Source organism: Gymnodraco acuticeps, unplaced genomic scaffold, assembly GCF_902827175.1.
Source record: "Gymnodraco acuticeps unplaced genomic scaffold, fGymAcu1.1, whole genome shotgun sequence".
Classification (NCBI taxonomy): Eukaryota; Metazoa; Chordata; class Actinopteri; order Perciformes; family Bathydraconidae; genus Gymnodraco; species Gymnodraco acuticeps.
This window is the reverse complement of record NW_022991967.1, coordinates 68,195-89,311: the sequence shown is the minus strand read 5'-3', so window position 1 is coordinate 89,311 and position 21,117 is coordinate 68,195. Positions and strand designations below refer to the sequence as shown.

General features: G+C 40.8%; 1 protein-coding gene across 2 annotated transcripts; it reads left to right on the top strand.

Moving 5' to 3' along the window:
• The first annotated feature begins 3,010 nt into the window (after positions 1 to 3,010).
• On the top strand, positions 3,011 to 15,218 carry rps19bp1 (ribosomal protein S19 binding protein 1). 2 transcript variants are annotated; one of them, XR_004567491.1, is made up of 5 exons: positions 3,011 to 3,209; positions 11,965 to 12,141; positions 13,071 to 13,168; positions 14,539 to 14,897; positions 14,934 to 15,218. XR_004567491.1 is itself a non-coding variant. In XM_034200787.1 (4 exons), exons 1-4 carry the CDS (start codon positions 3,155 to 3,157, stop codon positions 14,686 to 14,688), a joined length of 480 nt encoding a protein of 159 aa, XP_034056678.1. In that variant the 5' UTR covers positions 3,011 to 3,154; the 3' UTR covers positions 14,689 to 15,218. The 2 variants fall into 2 exon arrangements, 1 of the variants encoding a protein (XP_034056678.1); XM_034200787.1 differs by having other exon boundaries at positions 14,539 to 15,218.
• The last annotated feature ends 5,899 nt before the right edge of the window (positions 15,219 to 21,117 follow it).

The following is a 21,117-nucleotide window of genomic DNA, read 5'->3' as shown; positions in this document are numbered from 1 at the left end:
GTGTGTACACAGAGGAAAAAGGGAGAGAATCGGATGTTCAATGAGAACAATTATGTCCGCACGGAGTGGCTAACTGGAAACGCTAAACTTCAGCGTCTATTTTGCTGGCCATGTCTTCTTTTTGACAAGGATTCGTGCTCCCTGAACAATCCTTGGGCAACTTCAGGATTCATCGACCTTGCCAACCTGTCACGGGCAATTGAGAGGCACGGTAAATCCAAAAATCACATAGATTGTGTGATTGTCTGCATACATTAATAAGTAAAATGCTTAAATTAATAAGGAGAGAGTTTCAGCTGGAGAGTGCGTGCGGACCTTTCGGTTAGATAACAGGCGTGTGCAAGTCCTGCATCTGTGTGATACAAATGTGTGTCAAACGATACCGGGCGCTGTAATCACTCCTCTGGTTACGTTATTGACCACCCGCCCGACCCAAAAAATGGGCTTCCCCTACATTTCCCCCCACGCCACGCTACTGGTAGCGAGTAAAGCTCTATCACAGAGAAGACCTGTCTGTGCTGCCCCAGAACGCCTCGTTGGACATTTCTCTTTTTCCATTTGTTTCTTCCCGGAACCAAAATGGACCAATCCGCGGAGCTCCTCACACACCAGGATCTTTAGCGTAAATGTTCAACTATCAGGGAGTCCCATTGACTTGCATAGAGCTCCCTGGTTGGTAACAGACGAGTTGGGATGGTGGAGGAACGCTCTCCGCAGACCCATTCTCACAGCGTTATAAACCTTTTTCCTTCTCAATATCAAGCCATACTTATTGTTTTTACTTCGGCTGTGAGTGTGTGTGTGTGTGCTCAGGATGAGTTTCGCTGTGTCTCGCTGTTTCGCCGACCCGGAAACCACACCAGTAAGCCAGCTCGCTGAGCAGCGAGCCTTGCAACGTCCCGACCAATCAGAGCACACTGGGCTCACAGGGAGGGGGGGGGGGGGGGGGCAGGAGCTCCAACAAGCCGTTTAGGACAGAGAGTGAATACACAGACTTTACAGAGATGCTGTGAGAAACCAATGAGAGTTTGGAACATTGATCAATGTAAATCTATTCTAGTAGACCTCAACAATGGAATTATGATCAGTAGAAATGGCCATGACATGTGACCTTTAAGAACATCCATAAACATTCATCTGTTGTCATCTTACCATGTATTTATCTCAATAGTTATCACCGTAATAAACAGTATTTTCATCTTACTTTACAATATTACATTTTACATTCTGTTCTTGTATATCATGTTCTATTTACGTTTATATAGATTTCTTGCACTATTTTCATCGTATCTTTGATGTCTTTGTCGTGATTTATGTCTTAAGATTTCTATTGCCATCTCTACCTGTAGCTTATGTGCATTTGACAATAAAGCCTTTGAATTGATTTGTTTGTTTTGAGTGAATTGTTATTAAAAAAAGAAAGGGAAGAGTCGAGGAAACAGGGAGTGTAAATCCGGTTGGAGTCGAGAGGATTATTGCTTGTTTTAGGACGAGACTAAGTTCATAGCGTTTCTGGCCATGGTGATCAACTGGGATTGTTAGAGCCAGTATTTTGTTTTTATAAAAAGGCCAACTAATTGTGACGTTTGTAGTCAACAACATATAAAGGACTACATTTCCCACGTGCCTCCTCTAAAGAGACAGAGATGGGTCCGAAACCTGTCAGAAAGAAGCCACCGAGGCAGTTTTTAACCGTTAAGATACCGTTTAAGTTACCATTAAATGTATACATAGAAAGGAAGAAAGAAAGAGCACCTAAGTTGTTATTTTATTTGAGTTGTGTTTGATTTGTTTTGACTTTTGTAAAGGCCTGTTGTCTTTGTTACCTGTGTGAAAAGTTTGTTATTTTATTTTTAGCAAACACATTGCAAAATATCATCCAAACCATCGGAGGCCAAGCAACTCATCAACTGTGAGTTCAACAAATATAAAAGAAGGAAAACTAGTTAGAAATGTTTGTTGAAGGCGTCTCGTGGCTCGATGGAAAATAAGGAAGAAAGCCACGACTGTGCTGACGAGGCAGAAAGAAAGTCTGAGAGGATTTAACTAGTTCTGATGGTGCTGAGAGTCATCTCCTCTCAGTCTAGAGCAATTCAATTAGCAGGCTAGTTTTTCGAGATAAGAGGTTAACATATTTAGCTTTATTTACGTTTATTTATTGTCATCTTTACCTATATTAGTAGTTTGCATTAGTTTTGATAAAGGTACTTGTATTAGTTAGTTACCTTCCCAAGTAGCATGGGGACCCTTTTAGGGGGGTTCTGGAGATGTCATTGCAGTGTGTTTTGCATAGCCATTTCCATGTTGTCGTTGCTGTAGACCAGGAGTGTCCACACTTTTTTGTTAGATATATGGCCTCATAATGTCTGTTATAAGGTTGAAAAGACAATCCAATGTAGGTAAATTATTCTTGATACTTGAAAAATGCTGTAAGAAAAAAACAACATCACAGCTCTCCATAAAACTTGGCTTTTATCCAAAGGTGATTACTTCTACTTTTACTACAAGATCTGAGTACTTCTACTTTTGCTACAAGATCTGAGTACTTCTACTTTTACTACAAGATCTGAGTACTTCTACTTTTACTACAAGATCTGAGTACTTCTACTTTTACTCAAGTACAAGATCTGAGTACTTCTACTTTTACTCAAGTACAAGATCTGAGTAATTCTACTTTTACTCAAGTATAAGATCTGAATTCACTACACTGTGCTGACGAGGCAGAAAGAAAGTCTGAGAGAAGTTAACTAGTTTTTGATGGTGCTGAGAGTCATCTCCTCTCAGTCTAGAGCAATTAAATTAGCAGGCTAGTTTTTCGAGATAAGAGGTTAACATATTCACCTTTATTTATTGTCATCTTTACCTTTATTAGTATTGTCTGTTAGTTTTGAAAAGGGTAGTTTCATTAGTTATCCAGCAGTGGGCGGTAATGCAACCTCTGGAAGCCAACCGCCTCTTAGATCCAAAAAGAAGAAGAGAACGTCACGCTTCTTGAACGGTTTTCCAGTCGGTCGCTTTTAAGTGATGCACACGAGCTTCTCACCGGATGTTGATAAACGCACATGTGTTGCTGTTGAGAGTTGAAGCTGTTTCATATTCATGTAGCTGCTATAGTTTATTCATTTAAACTCAAACTCGTTGTATTAAAACCGGGATGTCTGCGTCGTTGGTCCGCAGAGGGCTGGAGCTGCTGAACGAAGACATTAAAGGTCCGTTTTAGCTTTTTATCCGTAGCTTCATAGCTAAATCACAGCTAGCGTTAGCATCCGTTTGAACAGTTCTTCTCCTCTGCTGCTGTCTTAAAATGAAATGTAAACAGAGGTTCATTTATTCCTATATTTGTCATCATCATTGAATTCCTAAATACTTTAAAAACTCCTCCAAACCAGGCTTTTTTAATGTATTTCACAGGACATTGTCTTAATATAGCCAGAATATGCGTATTATTAAAAAGTCCTCTCCTGCTGATGTTCAGGTGTATATCAGTGTGTAGTGTTTCTACTTTAAAGAGTCCTCTCCTGTTGATGTTCAGGTGTATATCAGTATGTAGTGTCTCTACTTTAAAGAGTCCTCTCCTGCTGATGTTCAGGTGTATATCAGTATGTAGTGTATCTACTTTAAAGAGTCCTCTCCTGCTGATGTTCAGGTGTATATCAGTATGTAGTGTCTTTACTTTAAAGAGTCCTCTCCTGCTGATGTTCAGGTGTATATCAGTATGTAGTGTCTCTACTTTAAAGAGTCCTCTCCTGCTGATGTTCAGGTGTATATCAGTATGTAGTGTCTCTACTTTAAAGAGTCCTCTCCTGCTGATGTTCAGGTGTATATCAGTATGTAGCATCTCTACTTTAAAGAGTCCTCTCCTGCTGATGTTCAGGTGTATATCAGTATGTAGTGTCTCTACTTTAAAGAGTCCTCTCCTGCTGATGTTCAGGTGTATATCAGTATGTAGTGTCTTTACTTTAAAGAGTCCTCTCCTGCTGATGTTCAGGTGTATATCAGTATGTAGTGTCTCTACTTTAAAGAGTCCTCTCCTGCTGATGTTCAGGTGTATATCAGTATGTAGTGTCTCTACTTTAAAGAGTCCTCTCCTGCTGATGTTCAGGTGTATATCAGTATGTAGTGTCTCTACTTTAAAAAGTCCTCTCCTGCTGATGTTCAGGTGTATATCAGTATGTAGTGTATCTACTTTAAAGAGTCCTCTCCTGCTGATGTTCAGGTGTATATCAGTATGTAGTGTCTCTACTTTAAAGAGTCCTCTCCTGCTGATGTTCAGGTGTATATCAGTATGTAGTGTCTCTACTTTAAAGAGTCCTCTCCTGCTGATGTTCAGGTGTATAACAGTATGTAGTGTCTCTACTTTAAAGAGTCCTCTCCTGCTGATGTTCAGGTGTATATCAGTATGTAGTGTCTCTACTTTAAAGAGTCCTCCTGCTGATGTTCAGGTGTATATCAGTATGTAGTGTCTCTACTTTAAAGAGTCCTCTCCTGCTGATGTTCAGGTGTATATCAGTATGTAGTGTCTCTACTTTAAAGAGTCCTCTCCTGCTGATGTTCAGGTGTATATCAGTATGTAGCATCTCTACTTTAAAGAGTCCTCTCCTGCTGATGTTCAGGTGTATATCAGTATGTAGTGTCTCTACTTTAAAGAGTCCTCTCCTGCTGATGTTCAGGTGTATATCAGTATGTAGTGTCTTTACTTTAAAGAGTCCTCTCCTGCTGATGTTCAGGTGTATATCAGTATGTAGTGTCTCTACTTTAAAGAGTCCTCTCCTGCTGATGTTCAGGTGTATATCAGTATGTAGTGTCTCTACTTTAAAGAGTCCTCTCCTGCTGATGTTCAGGTGTATATCAGTATGTAGTGTCTCTACTTTAAAAAGTCCTCTCCTGCTGATGTTCAGGTGTATATCAGTATGTAGTGTATCTACTTTAAAGAGTCCTCTCCTGCTGATGTTCAGGTGTATATCAGTATGTAGTGTATCTACTTTAAAGAGTCCTCTCCTGCTGATGTTCAGGTGTATATCAGTATGTAGTGTCTCTACTTTAAAGAGTCCTCCTGCTGATGTTCAGGTGTATATCAGTATGTAGTGTCTCTACTTTAAAGAGTCCTCTCCTGCTGATGTTCAGGTGTATATCAGTATGTAATGTCTCTACTTTAAAGAGTCCTCTCCTGCTGATGTTCAGGTGTATATCAGTATGTAGCATCTCTACTTTAAAGAGTCCTCTCCTGCTGATGTTCAGGTGTATATCAGTATGTAGCGTCTCTACTTTAAAGAGTCCTCTCCTGCTGATGTTCAGGTGTGTATCAGTATGTAGCGTCTCTACTTTAAAGAGTCCTCTCCTGCTGATGTTCAGGTGTATATCAGTATGTAGTGTATCTACTTTAAAGAGTCCTCTCCTGCTGATGTTCAGGTGTATATCAGTATGTAGTGTCTCTACTTTAAAGAGTCCTCTCCTGCTGATGTTCAGGTGTATATCAGTATGTAGTGTCTCTACTTTAAAAAGTCCTCTCCTGCTGATGTTCAGGTGTATATCAGTATGTAGTGTATCTACTTTAAAGAGTCCTCTCCTGCTGATGTTCAGGTGTATATCAGTATGTAGTGTATCTACTTTAAAGAGTCCTCTCCTGCTGATGTTCAGGTGTATATCAGTATGTAGTGTCTCTACTTTAAAGAGTCCTCCTGCTGATGTTCAGGTGTATATCAGTATGTAGTGTCTCTACTTTAAAGAGTCCTCTCCTGCTGATGTTCAGGTGTATATCAGTATGTAGTGTATCTACTTTAAAGAGTCCTCTCCTGCTGATGTTCAGGTGTATATCAGTATGTAGTGTCTCTACTTTAAAGAGTCCTCCTGCTGATGTTCAGGTGTATATCAGTATGTAGTGTCTCTACTTTAAAGAGTTCTCTCCTGCTGATGTTATGGTGTATATCAGTATGTAGTGTCTCTACTTTAAAGAGTCCTCTCCTGCTGATGATCAGGTGTATATCAGTATGTAGCATCTCTACTTTAAAGAGTCCTCTCCTGCTGATGTTCAGGTGTATATCAGTATGTAGTGTCTCTACTTTAAAGAGTCCTCCTGCTGATGTTCAGGTGTATATCAGTATGTAGTGTCTCTACTTTAAAGAGTCCTCTCCTGCTGATGTTCAGGTGTATATCAGTATGTAGTGTATCTACTTTAAAGAGTCCTCTCCTGCTGATGTTCAGGTGTATATCAGTATGTAGTGTCTCTACTTTAAAGAGTCCTCCTGCTGATGTTCAGGTGTATATCAGTATGTAGTGTCTCTACTTTAAAGAGTTCTCTCCTGCTGATGTTATGGTGTATATCAGTATGTAGTGTCTCTACTTTAAAGAGTCCTCTCCTGCTGATGATCAGGTGTATATCAGTATGTAGCATCTCTACTTTAAAGAGTCCTCTCCTGCTGATGTTCAGGTGTATATCAGTATGTAGTGTCTCTACTTTAAAAAGTCCTCTCCTGCTGATGTTCAGGTGTATATCAGTATGTAGTGTATCTACTTTAAAGAGTCCTCTCCTGCTGATGTTCAGGTGTATATCAGTATGTAGTGTATCTACTTTAAAGAGTCCTCTCCTGCTGATGTTCAGGTGTATATCAGTATGTAGTGTCTCTACTTTAAAGAGTCCTCCTGCTGATGTTCAGGTGTATATCAGTATGTAGTGTCTCTACTTTAAAGAGTTCTCTCCTGCTGATGTTATGGTGTATATCAGTATGTAGTGTCTCTACTTTAAAGAGTCCTCTCCTGCTGATGATCAGGTGTATATCAGTATGTAGCATCTCTACTTTAAAGAGTCCTCTCCTGCTGATGTTCAGGTGTATATCAGTATGTAGTGTCTCTACTTTAAAGAGTCCTCCTGCTGATGTTCAGGTGTATATCAGTATGTAGTGTCTCTACTTTAAAGAGTCCTCTCCTGCTGATGTTCAGGTGTATATCAGTATGTAGTGTATCTACTTTAAAGAGTCCTCTCCTGCTGATGTTCAGGTGTATATCAGTATGTAGTGTCTCTACTTTAAAGAGTCCTCCTGCTGGTGTTCAGGTGTATATCAGTATGTAGTGTCTCTACTTTAAAGAGTTCTCTCCTGCTGATGTTATGGTGTATATCAGTATGTAGTGTCTCTACTTTAAAGAGTCCTCTCCTGCTGATGATCAGGTGTATATCAGTATGTAGCATCTCTACTTTAAAGAGTCCTCTCCTGCTGATGTTCAGGTGTATATCAGTATGTAGTGTCTTTACTTTAAAGAGTCCTCTCCTGCTGATGTTCAGGTGTATATCAGTATGTAGTGTCTCTACTCTAAAGAGTCCTCTCCTGCTGATGTTCAGGTGTATATCAGTATGTAGTGTCTCTACTTTAAAGAGTCCTCCTGCTGATGTTCAGGTGTATATCAGTATGTAGTGTCTCTACTTTAAAGAGTTCTCTCCTGCTGATGTTATGGTGTATATCAGTATGTAGTGTCTCTACTTTAAAGAGTCCTCCTGCTGATGTTCAGGTGTATATCAGTATGTAGTGTCTCTACTTTAAAGAGTTCTCTCCTGCTGATGTTCAGGTGTATATCAGTATGTAGTGTCTCTACATTAAAGAGTCCTCTCCTGATGATGTTCAGGTGTATATCAGTATGTAGTGTATCTACTTTAAAGAGTCCTCTCCTGCTGATGTTCAGGTGTATATCAGTATGTAGTGTCTCTACTTTAAAGAGTCCTCCTGCTGATGTTCAGGTGTATATCAGTATGTAGTGTCTCTACTTTAAAGAGTCCTCTCCTGCTGATGTTCAGGTGTATATCAGTATGTAGTGTCTCTACTTTAAAGAGTCCTCTCCTGCTGATGATCAGGTGTATATCAGTATGTAGCATCTCTACTTTAAAGAGTCCTCTCCTGCTGATGTTCAGGTGTATATCAGTATGTAGTGTCTCTACTTTAAAGAGTCCTCCTGCTGATGTTCAGGTGTATATCAGTATGTAGTGTCTCTACTTTAAAGAGTCCTCTCCTGCTGATGTTCAGGTGTATATCAGTATGTAGTTTATCTACTTTAAAGAGTTCTCTCCTGCTGATGTTATGGTGTATATCAGTATGTAGTGTCTCTACTTTAAAGAGTCCTCTCCTGCTGATGATCAGGTGTATATCAGTATGTAGCATCTCTACTTTAAAGAGTCCTCTCCTGCTGATGTTCAGGTGTATATCAGTATGTAGTGTCTCTACTTTAAAGAGTCCTCTCCTGCTGATGTTCAGGTGTATATCAGTATGTAGTGTCTCTACTTTAAAGAGTCCTCCTGCTGATGTTCAGGTGTATATCAGTATGTAGTGTCTCTACTTTAAAGAGTCCTCTCCTGCTGATGTTCAGGTGTATATCAGTATGTAGTCTATCTACTTTAAAGAGTTCTCTCCTGCTGATGTTATGGTGTATATCAGTATGTAGTGTCTCTACTTTAAAGAGTCCTCTCCTGCTGATGTTCAGGTGTATATCAGTATGTAGTGTATCTACTTTAAAGAGTCCTCTCCTGCTGATGTTCAGGTGTATATCAGTATGTAGTGTCTCTACTTTAAAGAGTCCTCCTGCTGATGTTCAGGTGTATATCAGTATGTAGTGTCTCTACTTTAAAGAGTTCTCTCCTGCTGATGTTATGGTGTATATCAGTATGTAGTGTCTCTACTTTAAAGAGTCCTCTCCTGCTGATGATCAGGTGTATATCAGTATGTAGCATCTCTACTTTAAAGAGTCCTCTCCTGCTGATGTTCAGGTGTATATCAGTATGTAGTGTCTCTACTTTAAAGAGTCCTCCTGCTGATGTTCAGGTGTATATCAGTATGTAGTGTCTCTACTTTAAAGAGTCCTCTCCTGCTGATGTTCAGGTGTATATCAGTATGTAGTGTATCTACTTTAAAGAGTCCTCTCCTGCTGATGTTCAGGTGTATATCAGTATGTAGTGTCTCTACTTTAAAGAGTCCTCCTGCTGGTGTTCAGGTGTATATCAGTATGTAGTGTCTCTACTTTAAAGAGTTCTCTCCTGCTGATGTTATGGTGTATATCAGTATGTAGTGTCTCTACTTTAAAGAGTCCTCTCCTGCTGATGATCAGGTGTATATCAGTATGTAGCATCTCTACTTTAAAGAGTCCTCTCCTGCTGATGTTCAGGTGTATATCAGTATGTAGTGTCTTTACTTTAAAGAGTCCTCTCCTGCTGATGTTCAGGTGTATATCAGTATGTAGTGTCTCTACTTTAAAGAGTCCTCTCCTGCTGATGTTCAGGTGTATATCAGTATGTAGTGTCTCTACTTTAAAGAGTCCTCCTGCTGATGTTCAGGTGTATATCAGTATGTAGTGTCTCTACTTTAAAGAGTTCTCTCCTGCTGATGTTATGGTGTATATCAGTATGTAGTGTCTCTACTTTAAAGAGTCCTCCTGCTGATGTTCAGGTGTATATCAGTATGTAGTGTCTCTACTTTAAAGAGTTCTCTCCTGCTGATGTTCAGGTGTATATCAGTATGTAGTGTCTCTACATTAAAGAGTCCTCTCCTGATGATGTTCAGGTGTATATCAGTATGTAGTGTATCTACTTTAAAGAGTCCTCTCCTGCTGATGTTCAGGTGTATATCAGTATGTAGTGTCTCTACTTTAAAGAGTCCTCCTGCTGATGTTCAGGTGTATATCAGTATGTAGTGTCTCTACTTTAAAGAGTCCTCTCCTGCTGATGTTCAGGTGTATATCAGTATGTAGTGTCTCTACTTTAAAGAGTCCTCTCCTGCTGATGATCAGGTGTATATCAGTATGTAGCATCTCTACTTTAAAGAGTCCTCTCCTGCTGATGTTCAGGTGTATATCAGTATGTAGTGTCTCTACTTTAAAGAGTCCTCCTGCTGATGTTCAGGTGTATATCAGTATGTAGTGTCTCTACTTTAAAGAGTCCTCTCCTGCTGATGTTCAGGTGTATATCAGTATGTAGTCTATCTACTTTAAAGAGTTCTCTCCTGCTGATGTTATGGTGTATATCAGTATGTAGTGTCTCTACTTTAAAGAGTCCTCTCCTGCTGATGATCAGGTGTATATCAGTATGTAGCATCTCTACTTTAAAGAGTCCTCTCCTGCTGATGTTCAGGTGTATATCAGTATGTAGTGTCTCTACTTTAAAGAGTCCTCTCCTGCTGATGTTCAGGTGTATATCAGTATGTAGTGTCTCTACTTTAAAGAGTCCTCCTGCTGATGTTCAGGTGTATATCAGTATGTAGTGTCTCTACTTTAAAGAGTCCTCTCCTGCTGATGTTCAGGTGTATATCAGTATGTAGTCTATCTACTTTAAAGAGTTCTCTCCTGCTGATGTTATGGTGTATATCAGTATGTAGTGTCTCTACTTTAAAGAGTCCTCTCCTGCTGATGTTCAGGTGTATATCAGTATGTAGTCTATCTACTTTAAAGAGTTCTCTCCTGCTGATGTTATGGTGTATATCAGTATGTAGTGTCTCTACTTTAAAGAGTCCTCTCCTGCTGATGATCAGGTGTATATCAGTATGTAGCATCTCTACTTTAAAGAGTCCTCTCCTGCTGATGTTCAGGTGTATATCAGTATGTAGTGTCTCTACTTTAAAGAGTCCTCTCCTGCTGATGTTCAGGTGTATATCAGTATGTAGTGTCTCTACTTTAAAGAGTCCTCCTGCTGATGTTCAGGTGTATATCAGTATGTAGTGTCTCTACTTTAAAGAGTCCTCTCCTGCTGATGTTCAGGTGTATATCAGTATGTAGTCTATCTACTTTAAAGAGTTCTCTCCTGCTGATGTTATGGTGTATATCAGTATGTAGTGTCTCTACTTTAAAGAGTCCTCTCCTGCTGATGTTCAGGTGTATATCAGAAGCTGGCTCAACCTAACCTGGATATGTTTGAGTTAGCCGGTTGGCCTAATCCAAAACATACGCGCTCTCGCTAAACGGTACTACGACGCGGGTTATCAAGTGGATCGCTCAAGCCAGCCGTGTCCTATCTAGTTAGGTGCACGTTCACATGAAAGGGGTGGTATCTGGAGCATTCGACCAATCACAAACATGAAGCATACTGACAGCGCAGCGTCATACTTCCTGAATGAAAAGTGAACTTTAATATTAGACATATGAAGAAGTTAAACTTTAAACATCCATGACTCAAACACTTGATCCAGGATCAAAGCCACAGAGCTGCACCTGCAAGGTGAATACAGCTGGTGACAGAACAAGTGTTTGAATGCGTACATTAACAGGTTTATGATATCACTGCCCGTCTAAGACACGATCTGACTTTCATTACATTTGACTCCAGTGTTTCATCAACTTAATGTGTTGCTTAAAATAATACTTCTGCATACAGCATGTGACACTGTGAGTGTTGCACGGCCAGATACGGCTCAGCTGACTCAGATCAGGAGATATATGATACATTATGAAGTGATATGCCGCGGACTGTACTTAATGTTACTCTGATCCGGTTACTTATGTTGTGGCAGATATTTAAGTAAGCTTTCTTAACGCTAATGTTATAATAGTGAGATTGCTCTGAAGATGGAGCTGATATTCTATTAATTTTCACGTTCACACAGTCGGTGATTTTTGCCGGCCGTCTTTCCTGCGACGGCAGCTTTTCTGTATTTCCTTTCTCCTGTAATATGACTTGATCGCTTTAAACTCCGCACACTGAGCTCTGATTGGTCAGCAGGCGGTGCTTTCACTGAGTTGAGCTCTTAGCCTGCAACCTAACCTGCTCCGGACCAGGTTAGCCGCACAGCATCAGTTACCATGGAGATCTAGCCGCTAAGAAGAGAACCAGCTTCGTAGGACCGGAAAGCCGGAGTTTACCCTGAATTTAGCCGCTAAGAGAACATCCGGCTTCGTGGTACAGGCCTCTGCGCATCTCGTAACATAATCTTATTGTTGTTGTATTGTTTACGTTGGAGGGATTTGAATTTGAACTTCGCCTCTGCCTTGTGTTGTTCCCAGATGTGAGTAAAGAGAAGAAGAAGAAGAAGAAGAAGACTCCCAGCCCTGTGGACGTCATGGATCTGGTGAGCTCGAAGCGTTCGGGCGTCACGAAGCAGAAGAAGAGGCTGCAGGGTCAGATGGGACCCGGGAGGAACAAAGCCACCGTGAAGGACAAGAGGATCAAATCTGCAGTGGGTCAGTTACATTTTTTAAATTTGATTATTACTGTCTATCATTATTCCATTGAGTCCATTTAGGACATTTCCAGCATCAACAATGGCAGTTTTTACCAGAAAATGTCCATATCTGTAGTCTCTGATATCTGTAGTCTCTGATATCTGTAGTCTCTGATATCTGAAGTCTCTGATATCTGTAGTCTCTGATATCTGTAGTCTCTGATATCTGTAGTCTCTGATATCTGTAGTCTCTGATATCTGTAGTCTCTGATATCTGTAGTCTCTGATATCTGTAGTCTCTGATATCCGTAGTCTCTGATATCCGTAGTCTCTGATATCCGTAGTCTCTGATATCTGTAGTCTCTGATATCTGTAGTCTCTGATATCCGTAGTCTCTGATATCTGTAGTCTCTGATATCTGTAGTCTCTGATATCTGTAGTCTCTGATATCTGTAGTCTCTGATATCTGTAGTCTCTCTGGGCTGAATTTGATGGATTTTGGGTCGATTCTGCAGATTTAAGTGACTCTGGATCATTTGGACAGATTGCTTATTTGAACACAAATTGTCCACAGTAGAGATAATCATGTTCATCTTGTGCTCTCTATATCAAACACTCCTCATGGTAGTCAAAATGAGTCCACAGAGTACACATATGGCCACTTTCTGGTTAAAACTGCCAGTTTTATTCCTGAACATGTCAGAAGTGGATTCAGCGTCTTCATTAACCCCCAAACCCACTCCTAAACTGCTTTACCCCCCCCCCCCATCTCATAACTCCCCCATCTAGAAAAACTGTGTTTGTTAAATGTGACTTTTGTAAAACGTCTTTTTGTGTGTCTTGAAAGCGCTTTATAAGTTAATTGTATTATTTAGTAAAGATCACATCATCTGCACACCTTCCTCCTGTCTCTAAACATCCTCCTCTTCTTCGTTGGTATTTCTGTAGAGGAGTTCAGAAAGAAGCAGAAGAAGAGTCAGCTGAGCGTTAACCTGAAGTACTTTATGGAAGATGTCGACAAAGCCAGAGACTCGGACACTGCGAAGGTAAGAGCCGTTGAACAATCAACGTCTTTGTTTTTATTGGTTATTTATCATTTACTTGTATTTTTAGGCATCAATCATGCAGACATCATTTAGCTTTTTCTTTCTCTCCATCTCTCCATCCATCTATCCATCTATCCATCTATCCATCTCTCCATCTCTCCATCCATCTATCCATCTATCTATCCATCTATCCATCCATCTCTCCATCCATCTATCTATCTATCCATCTCTCCATCTCTCCATCTATCCATCCATCTATCTATCCATCTCTCCATCTCTCCATCCATCTATCTATCCATCTCTCCATCTATCCATCCATCTCTCCATCTATCCATCTCTCCATCCATCTATCCATCTATCTATCCATCTCTCTCTCCATCTATCCATCTCTCCATCTCTCCATCTATCCATCCATCCATCTATCCATCTCTCCATCTCTCCATCTATCTATCCATCTCTCCATCTATCTATCCATCTATCTATCCATCTATCTATCCATCTATCCATCTATCTCTCCATCTATCCATCCATCTATCTATCCACCTCTCCATCTATCTATCCATCTCTCCATCTCCATCTCTCCATCTCTCCATCTCTCCATCTATCTATCCATCTATCCATCTCTCCATCTATCCATCTCTCCATCTATCTATCCATCTATCTATCCATCTCTCCATCTCTCCATCTATCCATCTCTCCATCTATCTATCCATCTCTCCATCTATCCATCTCTCCATCTCTCCATCTCTCCATCTCTCCATCTCTCCATTTCTCCATCTCTCCATCCAGGGTTCCCGCGGGGCCTTAAAAAGTCTTACATTTGATAATCTGAATTGAAGGCCTTAAAAAGTCTTAAATATGATCAAACAAATAAGAAAGGTCTTAAATATGATTTAGAAGGTCTTAAAATGATGGGATTTGAAAGGTACTTCTGTGTGGAAATGTCCGGGCTGCAAAGTAACCAGTACGGTAAGAGCCTTTCAGCTCCCCCACACGATCTGTATTGAATTAAATCAACATGGAACCAGTAATCACTAGCTTTCTTTCCTCCGGCCCCTTATCGGAGAACACCCAGCTAGTAACCTAGCAACCAAGCTTCAGCTAGCGGCAGTCAGAAATTAGGCATCTTCGAATCTACTTACTGTACAGGACTGTTACAGGATGTGTGTTTTGTAAATTGTCACTTTTTATTTTATTCTATTTTTGATTATATTATAACTTTGCTTTAACTAATACTTTTTTATGCACGTCTTTTGCTCTTTTTCTGCTGTAACAACGTAAATGTTCCCTCTGTGGGACTAATAAAGGTTTCTGATATTCTATTGTATGAACTCCATTTAACTTTTTATTTGATCCTGTATTCTTTGTAGATTTTGAGCCACAATTCAGGGCGTCAGTCGAGGAACCGTCCGGACGCCCCCGCTCCGAAGACCCCGGAGAAAGAGTCCTTGTTCACGGAGAAAGAGTTCCAGCAGTTCCAGAAGGAGTACTTCGGCAGGACTGTGGAGGAGAAGAAATGAAGCGCACCCTAAAAACACAAAAAAAACTCTTTGGTGGATGTCAACGGGTTTCTGGACTGGATTTTCTCCGCTTGAACCTCCTTTTTATGTCTCTCACGAAGACTGTGAGGAGAAATGTTTTTATAGGTTGAATCTGAGCAGGTGTTTTCCTGCACACACACACACACTCTGTCACACACACTGTCAGACACACACACTGTCAGATACACACACACTGTCAGACACACATACACACACACTGTCAGACACACACACTGTCACACACACACTGTCAGATACACACACACACACTGTCACACACACACTGCTCTGAATGCATCTCCTCATTTGAGTTGCTTCATTTTCACATCCTCCTTACAAAGTGATCTAAAAGTTAAATATATTTTACTTCCTTTCATTGGTATTAATATTTTTCTTATATCCTTGTTTAAAAAATCTTGAAAATTCCCGAAAAGGGGATTACGTTTTATTTTTCTTCTGATGTTGAATTGTAAAATCTCGTAATCATAAATAAATAATTTGCCAAATTCCTCCTGAGTTATTATTATCACACACAGCAGTTTGAGCTCCAGGTGAATATTTGGGATATCTTTTAGAAACGCTGCTCATTTCCTGTAGAATTTAAAGGAGACCTATCGAGCAAAATGCACTTTGTGATGTCTTCTCTACATCAACATGTGTCCCCGGTGTGTCGGGGAACTCACGCAGCGTCAGACAATAAAACCCACATCTCTAAAAACGGGGGAACAACGAGGGGGTACAGATATGACGTCAAATCGGCGGTGGACCCACAGAAAGTTGCTATCAGAAACCATGCCTGACGTGTTTTGGACGTCTTTGTTTACATTAGCAAGCCTCGCTAACACTCAGAGCTAACCTGTAGCCTACTGGAGAGCACGTGTTTAAAAAGCAGGAAATAAAAAAAGGAACTACATCACGGTCACATGACTTCACGTCACCACCGCTAAACTAAAGGTGGCTAATGTTGGGCTATAAAGGAACTACAGCACGGTCACATGACTTTACGTCATCACCGCTAAGCTAAAGGGGGCTAATGTTGGGCTATAAAGGAACTACAGCACGGTCACATGACTTTACGTCACCACCGCTAAGCTAAAGGGGGCTAATGTGGGGCTATAAAGGAACTACAGCTCGTTCACATGACTTCACGTCACCACCCAGAATCAGCACTTTAGTAACAGGCTGAAATAGAGGGATATATGAGCTAGAATGATCTGTTTGGTATTTTGAGCAAAACACTCATTGACACGTGTTTTTTATACATTTGTATATAAGTGAGACCTATAATGCCTAAATAATAGTATAATAGGAGACTTTTAAAGCTGCCGTCTTTTTTTTCCTGCAGGCGAACGTGGACCAGGGCAAGAAGGATATCAATAAGACCTTCGAGGAGTTCCAGCAGATCGCGGGGAAGCTGCAGGAGAGCCTGAGCTTCATCGAGCAGGGCATGGATCATCTGCAGCGCCACAACCTCCCCTCCCTCAGCGAAGTCTCTCAGGGGGGGGGGAGAGCAGCCAGCATGGTGACGCTCACAGCCTCCGGGGGGGTCATGTCTCTGGCCCTCGCGACACACAGCCAAGCCTCCGGGCTGATGGAGGGTCTGGCCCTCGGCATAGACCTCCAATTCGCCAAGAAGAAGCAGGTCCTGGAGTCGGGGCTGGCCACAAAGATCCGGAAACTGACAGAGGAGCTGAAAAGAGGCGTGGACAAACTCTACGACCTGTTCAAGCATTACCGTTAGGGCTGCACGATATATCGTGTCGTGATGATAATTGCGTTATGCATCGATATTCACATTGCAGGACGTGCGATGTTAAGTAGGCAAATTAACTCAAACACGTCATGTTACAATTATTTTTGCTGCTTGCTATAAAAGGAAAACTTGTGCGGCTCTCATGTCAGGGGTACTTGAGTGAGTGACATGCAGGCACAGCAAACCACCAATCACAATCATTCTTGATCAGATCACAGCAGGATAACCGAGCTAGCTCAGCTTGTTGCTCTGATAACTTAAGTTCCAGAAGTCTGTGACTAAAATCCTTCATCCGGGTTAAATATCGTTAAAAAAATACCAATTGTATTTCATTAAAGTTAAAGAAAGGATGGTTTGCGGATAAAAAAAACTGTCTTTTCTTCAATTCCTGTATTTTTTCGTATCGCAATATATATCGCAGGGGAAAAAAATAATCGCAATGTCAGTTTTTTCTAATATCGTGCAGCCCTAGTTACCGTGCAGCAGAGTGACATATACCATTTAATTTGCATATTTAAAAGTCCATCCATCTTCTCCTGCTTATCCGTGTCGGGTCGCGGGGGTAGCAGTTCCATATTTAAAAGTCTTATAATAATAATATAATAATACTAATAATAGTAATAGATAGAGGCGGTGCAGGGATGACGTATTTACCGGAAGTAAGCTGCCGGTTCCCTCGACAAAAAAGCAACGGGATTTCTCCATAGGATTTAGGAAAATAGCTGGAAATAAGATCTGTGGAAACAAAGCTGTTTGATAAATGCACGTTTTGCTCTGCCGGATAATCTCCACATGTCTTCCCTACTTTACAATGTTCGAATCATAAATCTAATGTCAAAGCAAAATGCTAACGTTATGCTATAAAGGAGCTACAGCCGAGTCCAGCAGCACGACTTCAACGTCACGCCAACTTCAGATTCCATATTCAAACACACAGATTCTAAATGGAACGAGTTGAAGCGTTTGTTTGAACACTTTGCAGGAGGCAGGGACTTGCTTTCAAGCAGAACAGCAACTAACTTAGAGGAGTGTTTACGTGTTCGGCGTAATGACGTACAACGACCTCCACGACTTCTGTAGTCCTATTCAGCCACTTGGGTAACAACCATCGTTTTTCAGACACGTCCACTCTTCAGAAATCACCAGTGGGGTCACTGCTGATGGATTTAATGTCCTAGAACAAAACGTGATCCGTCTCTTAAATGTGTTTCAACCACAGACCTTAGTTCAGCTATCTTCCTAAATCCTATGGAGAGTTCCCATTGGCTCTGAGACGAGGGAACAGGAAGTGGTGAAATGCTGACTCACTTCCGGGTTTTAGGACTCGTCACTGCACCGCTCATGGATAGCGACTTTCAAGGGACCCAAGCCTGCTTTACATGGTGAACAAACAAACAAACAAACAAACAAACAAGAGAGGCAAGGGTTACTGTGCAGCAGAGTAACGGCCCGTCCACACTACAGCTTCAAAAACGGTTTCCAACGCGTCTGCCCATTCACTTTGAATGGGGTGACGTCACGTTGCCTCGCTTTTCGCCGAACTGAATTGTGGGTAGCATAGCGGTCCGTCTCCGGCGTCAGAAGTTGAACAATGTTCAACTTCTGACGCCGGAGACGCCGGAGTAGCCAGCGCCAGCCAATCAAATCCCGTTTCTGAAAATCTGACAGCTCAAGCCGTAGCCAATCAAACCGCGTCTAAACTGGGAAAGATATCCCGCCGTTCATTTCTATATTTCAAAAAAATATGGAGGAGAAACGAATTATCGCCGTAGCAAATCACCCGGTTTTGTATGACCAGACCCTCTTCACCTACCGGGATACAAACCGGAGGAACCAGGCATGGAGGGAGGTGGCAGAGACAGTGGGTGAAACTGGTAGGTTTTCGCCTGTTTGGGGAGTTTATATATATATTAGGGCCCGGGACTCGATTAAAAAAATTAATCTAATTAATTAGAGGCTTTGTAATTAATTAATCGAAATTAATCGCATTTTTAATCACATAAATATTTGACCTAAGAACAGTGAGAAGCAATTTTTTTTCACATGGATTTTAGTATACCATTAGGCGCATTCACACCGCAGTACTTTTCCCACAAAGGTTCATGAGAACTTAGTTCATGAGAACTCTTTGAACCTGGGGGAGGATTAGGCAAATTAAGCCGCTGACGTCACTTCTTCTTCTTCTGCTTTGGGTTTACTGGCAGGCCGCAAACCACTTCACGGCGTATACTGCCGCCCAAAGTCCCCAGCCGGAAGTCCCCGGAGTTGGGGACTGGCTTCAGTAGAAGCTGCTGGGACTCCCAGCAGCCTTCCGAGTAAATCGCCAGAACGCCGACACCTCCTCATCTCCACCGCTCCCATGTTTTATTTTGTGTTGCCATAAGTTAGTCTCTCTGCGTTTCTGCGCTGGGCTAATGCTAATGCTAATAATGCTAATGCGAGGATAATAAAATGGCGTCTTCACAAAACTTTTTGGGAGTTTTACGGGGCGTGGTTTGCAATCCGCCCAGCCAATCAGAAATATAGCTCTTTTCTCACAAGAGAGCCGTACGAAAGTCCCTGCTCTCTAGCAGCTCTCTGCTCTCTAGCAGGGACTTTCGTGGGGGTAAAAAGGTTCTCATGAACTAATTTTAGTACCGGCTCTTTTTGGTGTGAACGCGATAAAAGAGGCTAACGTCCACGCTAGCTTCCACGCTAGCTGCTATATGTTTTGCATTGAGGTGATACTTGAGGCTTGATGTGCTGCGGTGATATGCGAATTCCTTTTTGCATAATTTGCACACAACCGTGCTCTTATCGACGCTTCCATCCGTCCGTTTTTTAAAACAACATTTCCCACTGTTGTTCACTGTGGTTTGTTGTTGTCTGAAGTCATGAACGTTAGTTGGTGCTCCAGTATAATCGGTACGCCTGAAACTCATCCAGTGAGAAACGTTCCGCGGTGCAAAAATAAGTGCGATTAAAATGCGTTAATTTTTTTAACGCGTTAATTTTTGTGTAATTAATTAATCTTAATTAACGCGTTAAAGTCCCGGCCCTAATATATATATATATATATATATTGCTCGCATAAAATCCCCCGGGTTTTTTGCTTTGTATGTCGGGGGCGGGAGATTCATGTGATTGGTTGTTGGTCGCGTTGCTTGAATAACATCCCCAAGCTTCAGACACGCCCAGCTCCAAGCTTTTTTTGAAGCTGTAGTGTGGACGCTCCGTAACAGATACAGACTTCATTTGCATATTTAGAAAGTCTTATACTTACATACAGACATTACTGTTGACACATCTTGTGTATTGAGCTGCTGCGTGGGGCAATGTGGTTCTTTAATCTGAATCTGAACACTCCATTTATCCTGGGAATAGATTTCCATCACAGACGCTTCATACTAGAACTAAATTAAATAAAAAACTAATAAATGTCTATAGACTTAAGACATTGAATTAAATTGGGCTAAATTCTATCCCAGGTTAAACTTGGGTTAAACTACATCTAGCCTAAAATAAAATCGAATACAAGTATTGAAATAAACACAAGCTAACATTAAATAGCATAAAAATAATGATACAAACATAACATTTGCACTGATCTTTTGCATAAATTATTAAAAACATTGATCCGATTGTATTAATTATTTACCTTAAATACTATATTAGTTACTATATTTTGCACAAAAAGTATTTAATTGATGCTCAAAATGTGTAAATTGTGTCTTGATATATATATTTGAATATGCTATATACTCTGTACCTTTCTGCAGGAAATGTTTTTACTCAATTGTGTGCTCTTATAAATTAAGTGATTATCTTCTCATTCTTCTTCTGTTCTGAATTGGGATATAATGTAATACCTCCAGATGAACTCCAGGGGGCGGCACAACCCTCTTATATATAACTCAGCTCTATCTGTTTTGATCATTAAATATTGCTTTTAATCCATGAAGTGTGTTTGAATTTCATTTTTAAAGTTATTCCATAAAATACTTCCTTTGACAGTTTCATATCTTCATTGTCAATTCCTCTTTTTGTGTTACACAGATCGAAATGTAGTTTCTCACTATCCCAGAGAATATACACCTGAACATCAGCAGGAGAGGACTCTTTAAAGTAGAGACACTACATACTGATATACACCTGAACATCAGCAGGAGAGGACTCTTTAAAGTAGAGACACTACATACTGATATACACCTGAACATCAGCAGGAGAGGACTCTTTAAAGTAGAGACACTACATACTGATATACACCTGAACATCAGCAGGAGAGGACTCTTTAAAGTAGAGACACTACATACTGATATACACCTGAACATCAGCAGGAGAGGACTCTTTAAAGTAGAGACACTACATAATGATACACACCTGAATATCAGCAGGAGAGGACTCTTTAAAGTAGAGACACTACATACTGATATACACCTGAACATCAGCAGGAGAGAGGACTCTTTAAAGTAGAGACACTACACACTGATATACACCTGAACATCAGCAGGAGAGGACTCTTAAAGTAGAGACACTACATACTGATATACACCTGAACATCAGCAGGAGAGGACACTTTAAAGGAGAGACACTACATACTGATATACACCTGAACATCAGCAGGAGAGGACTCTTTAAAGTAGAGACACTACATACTGATACACACCTGAACATCA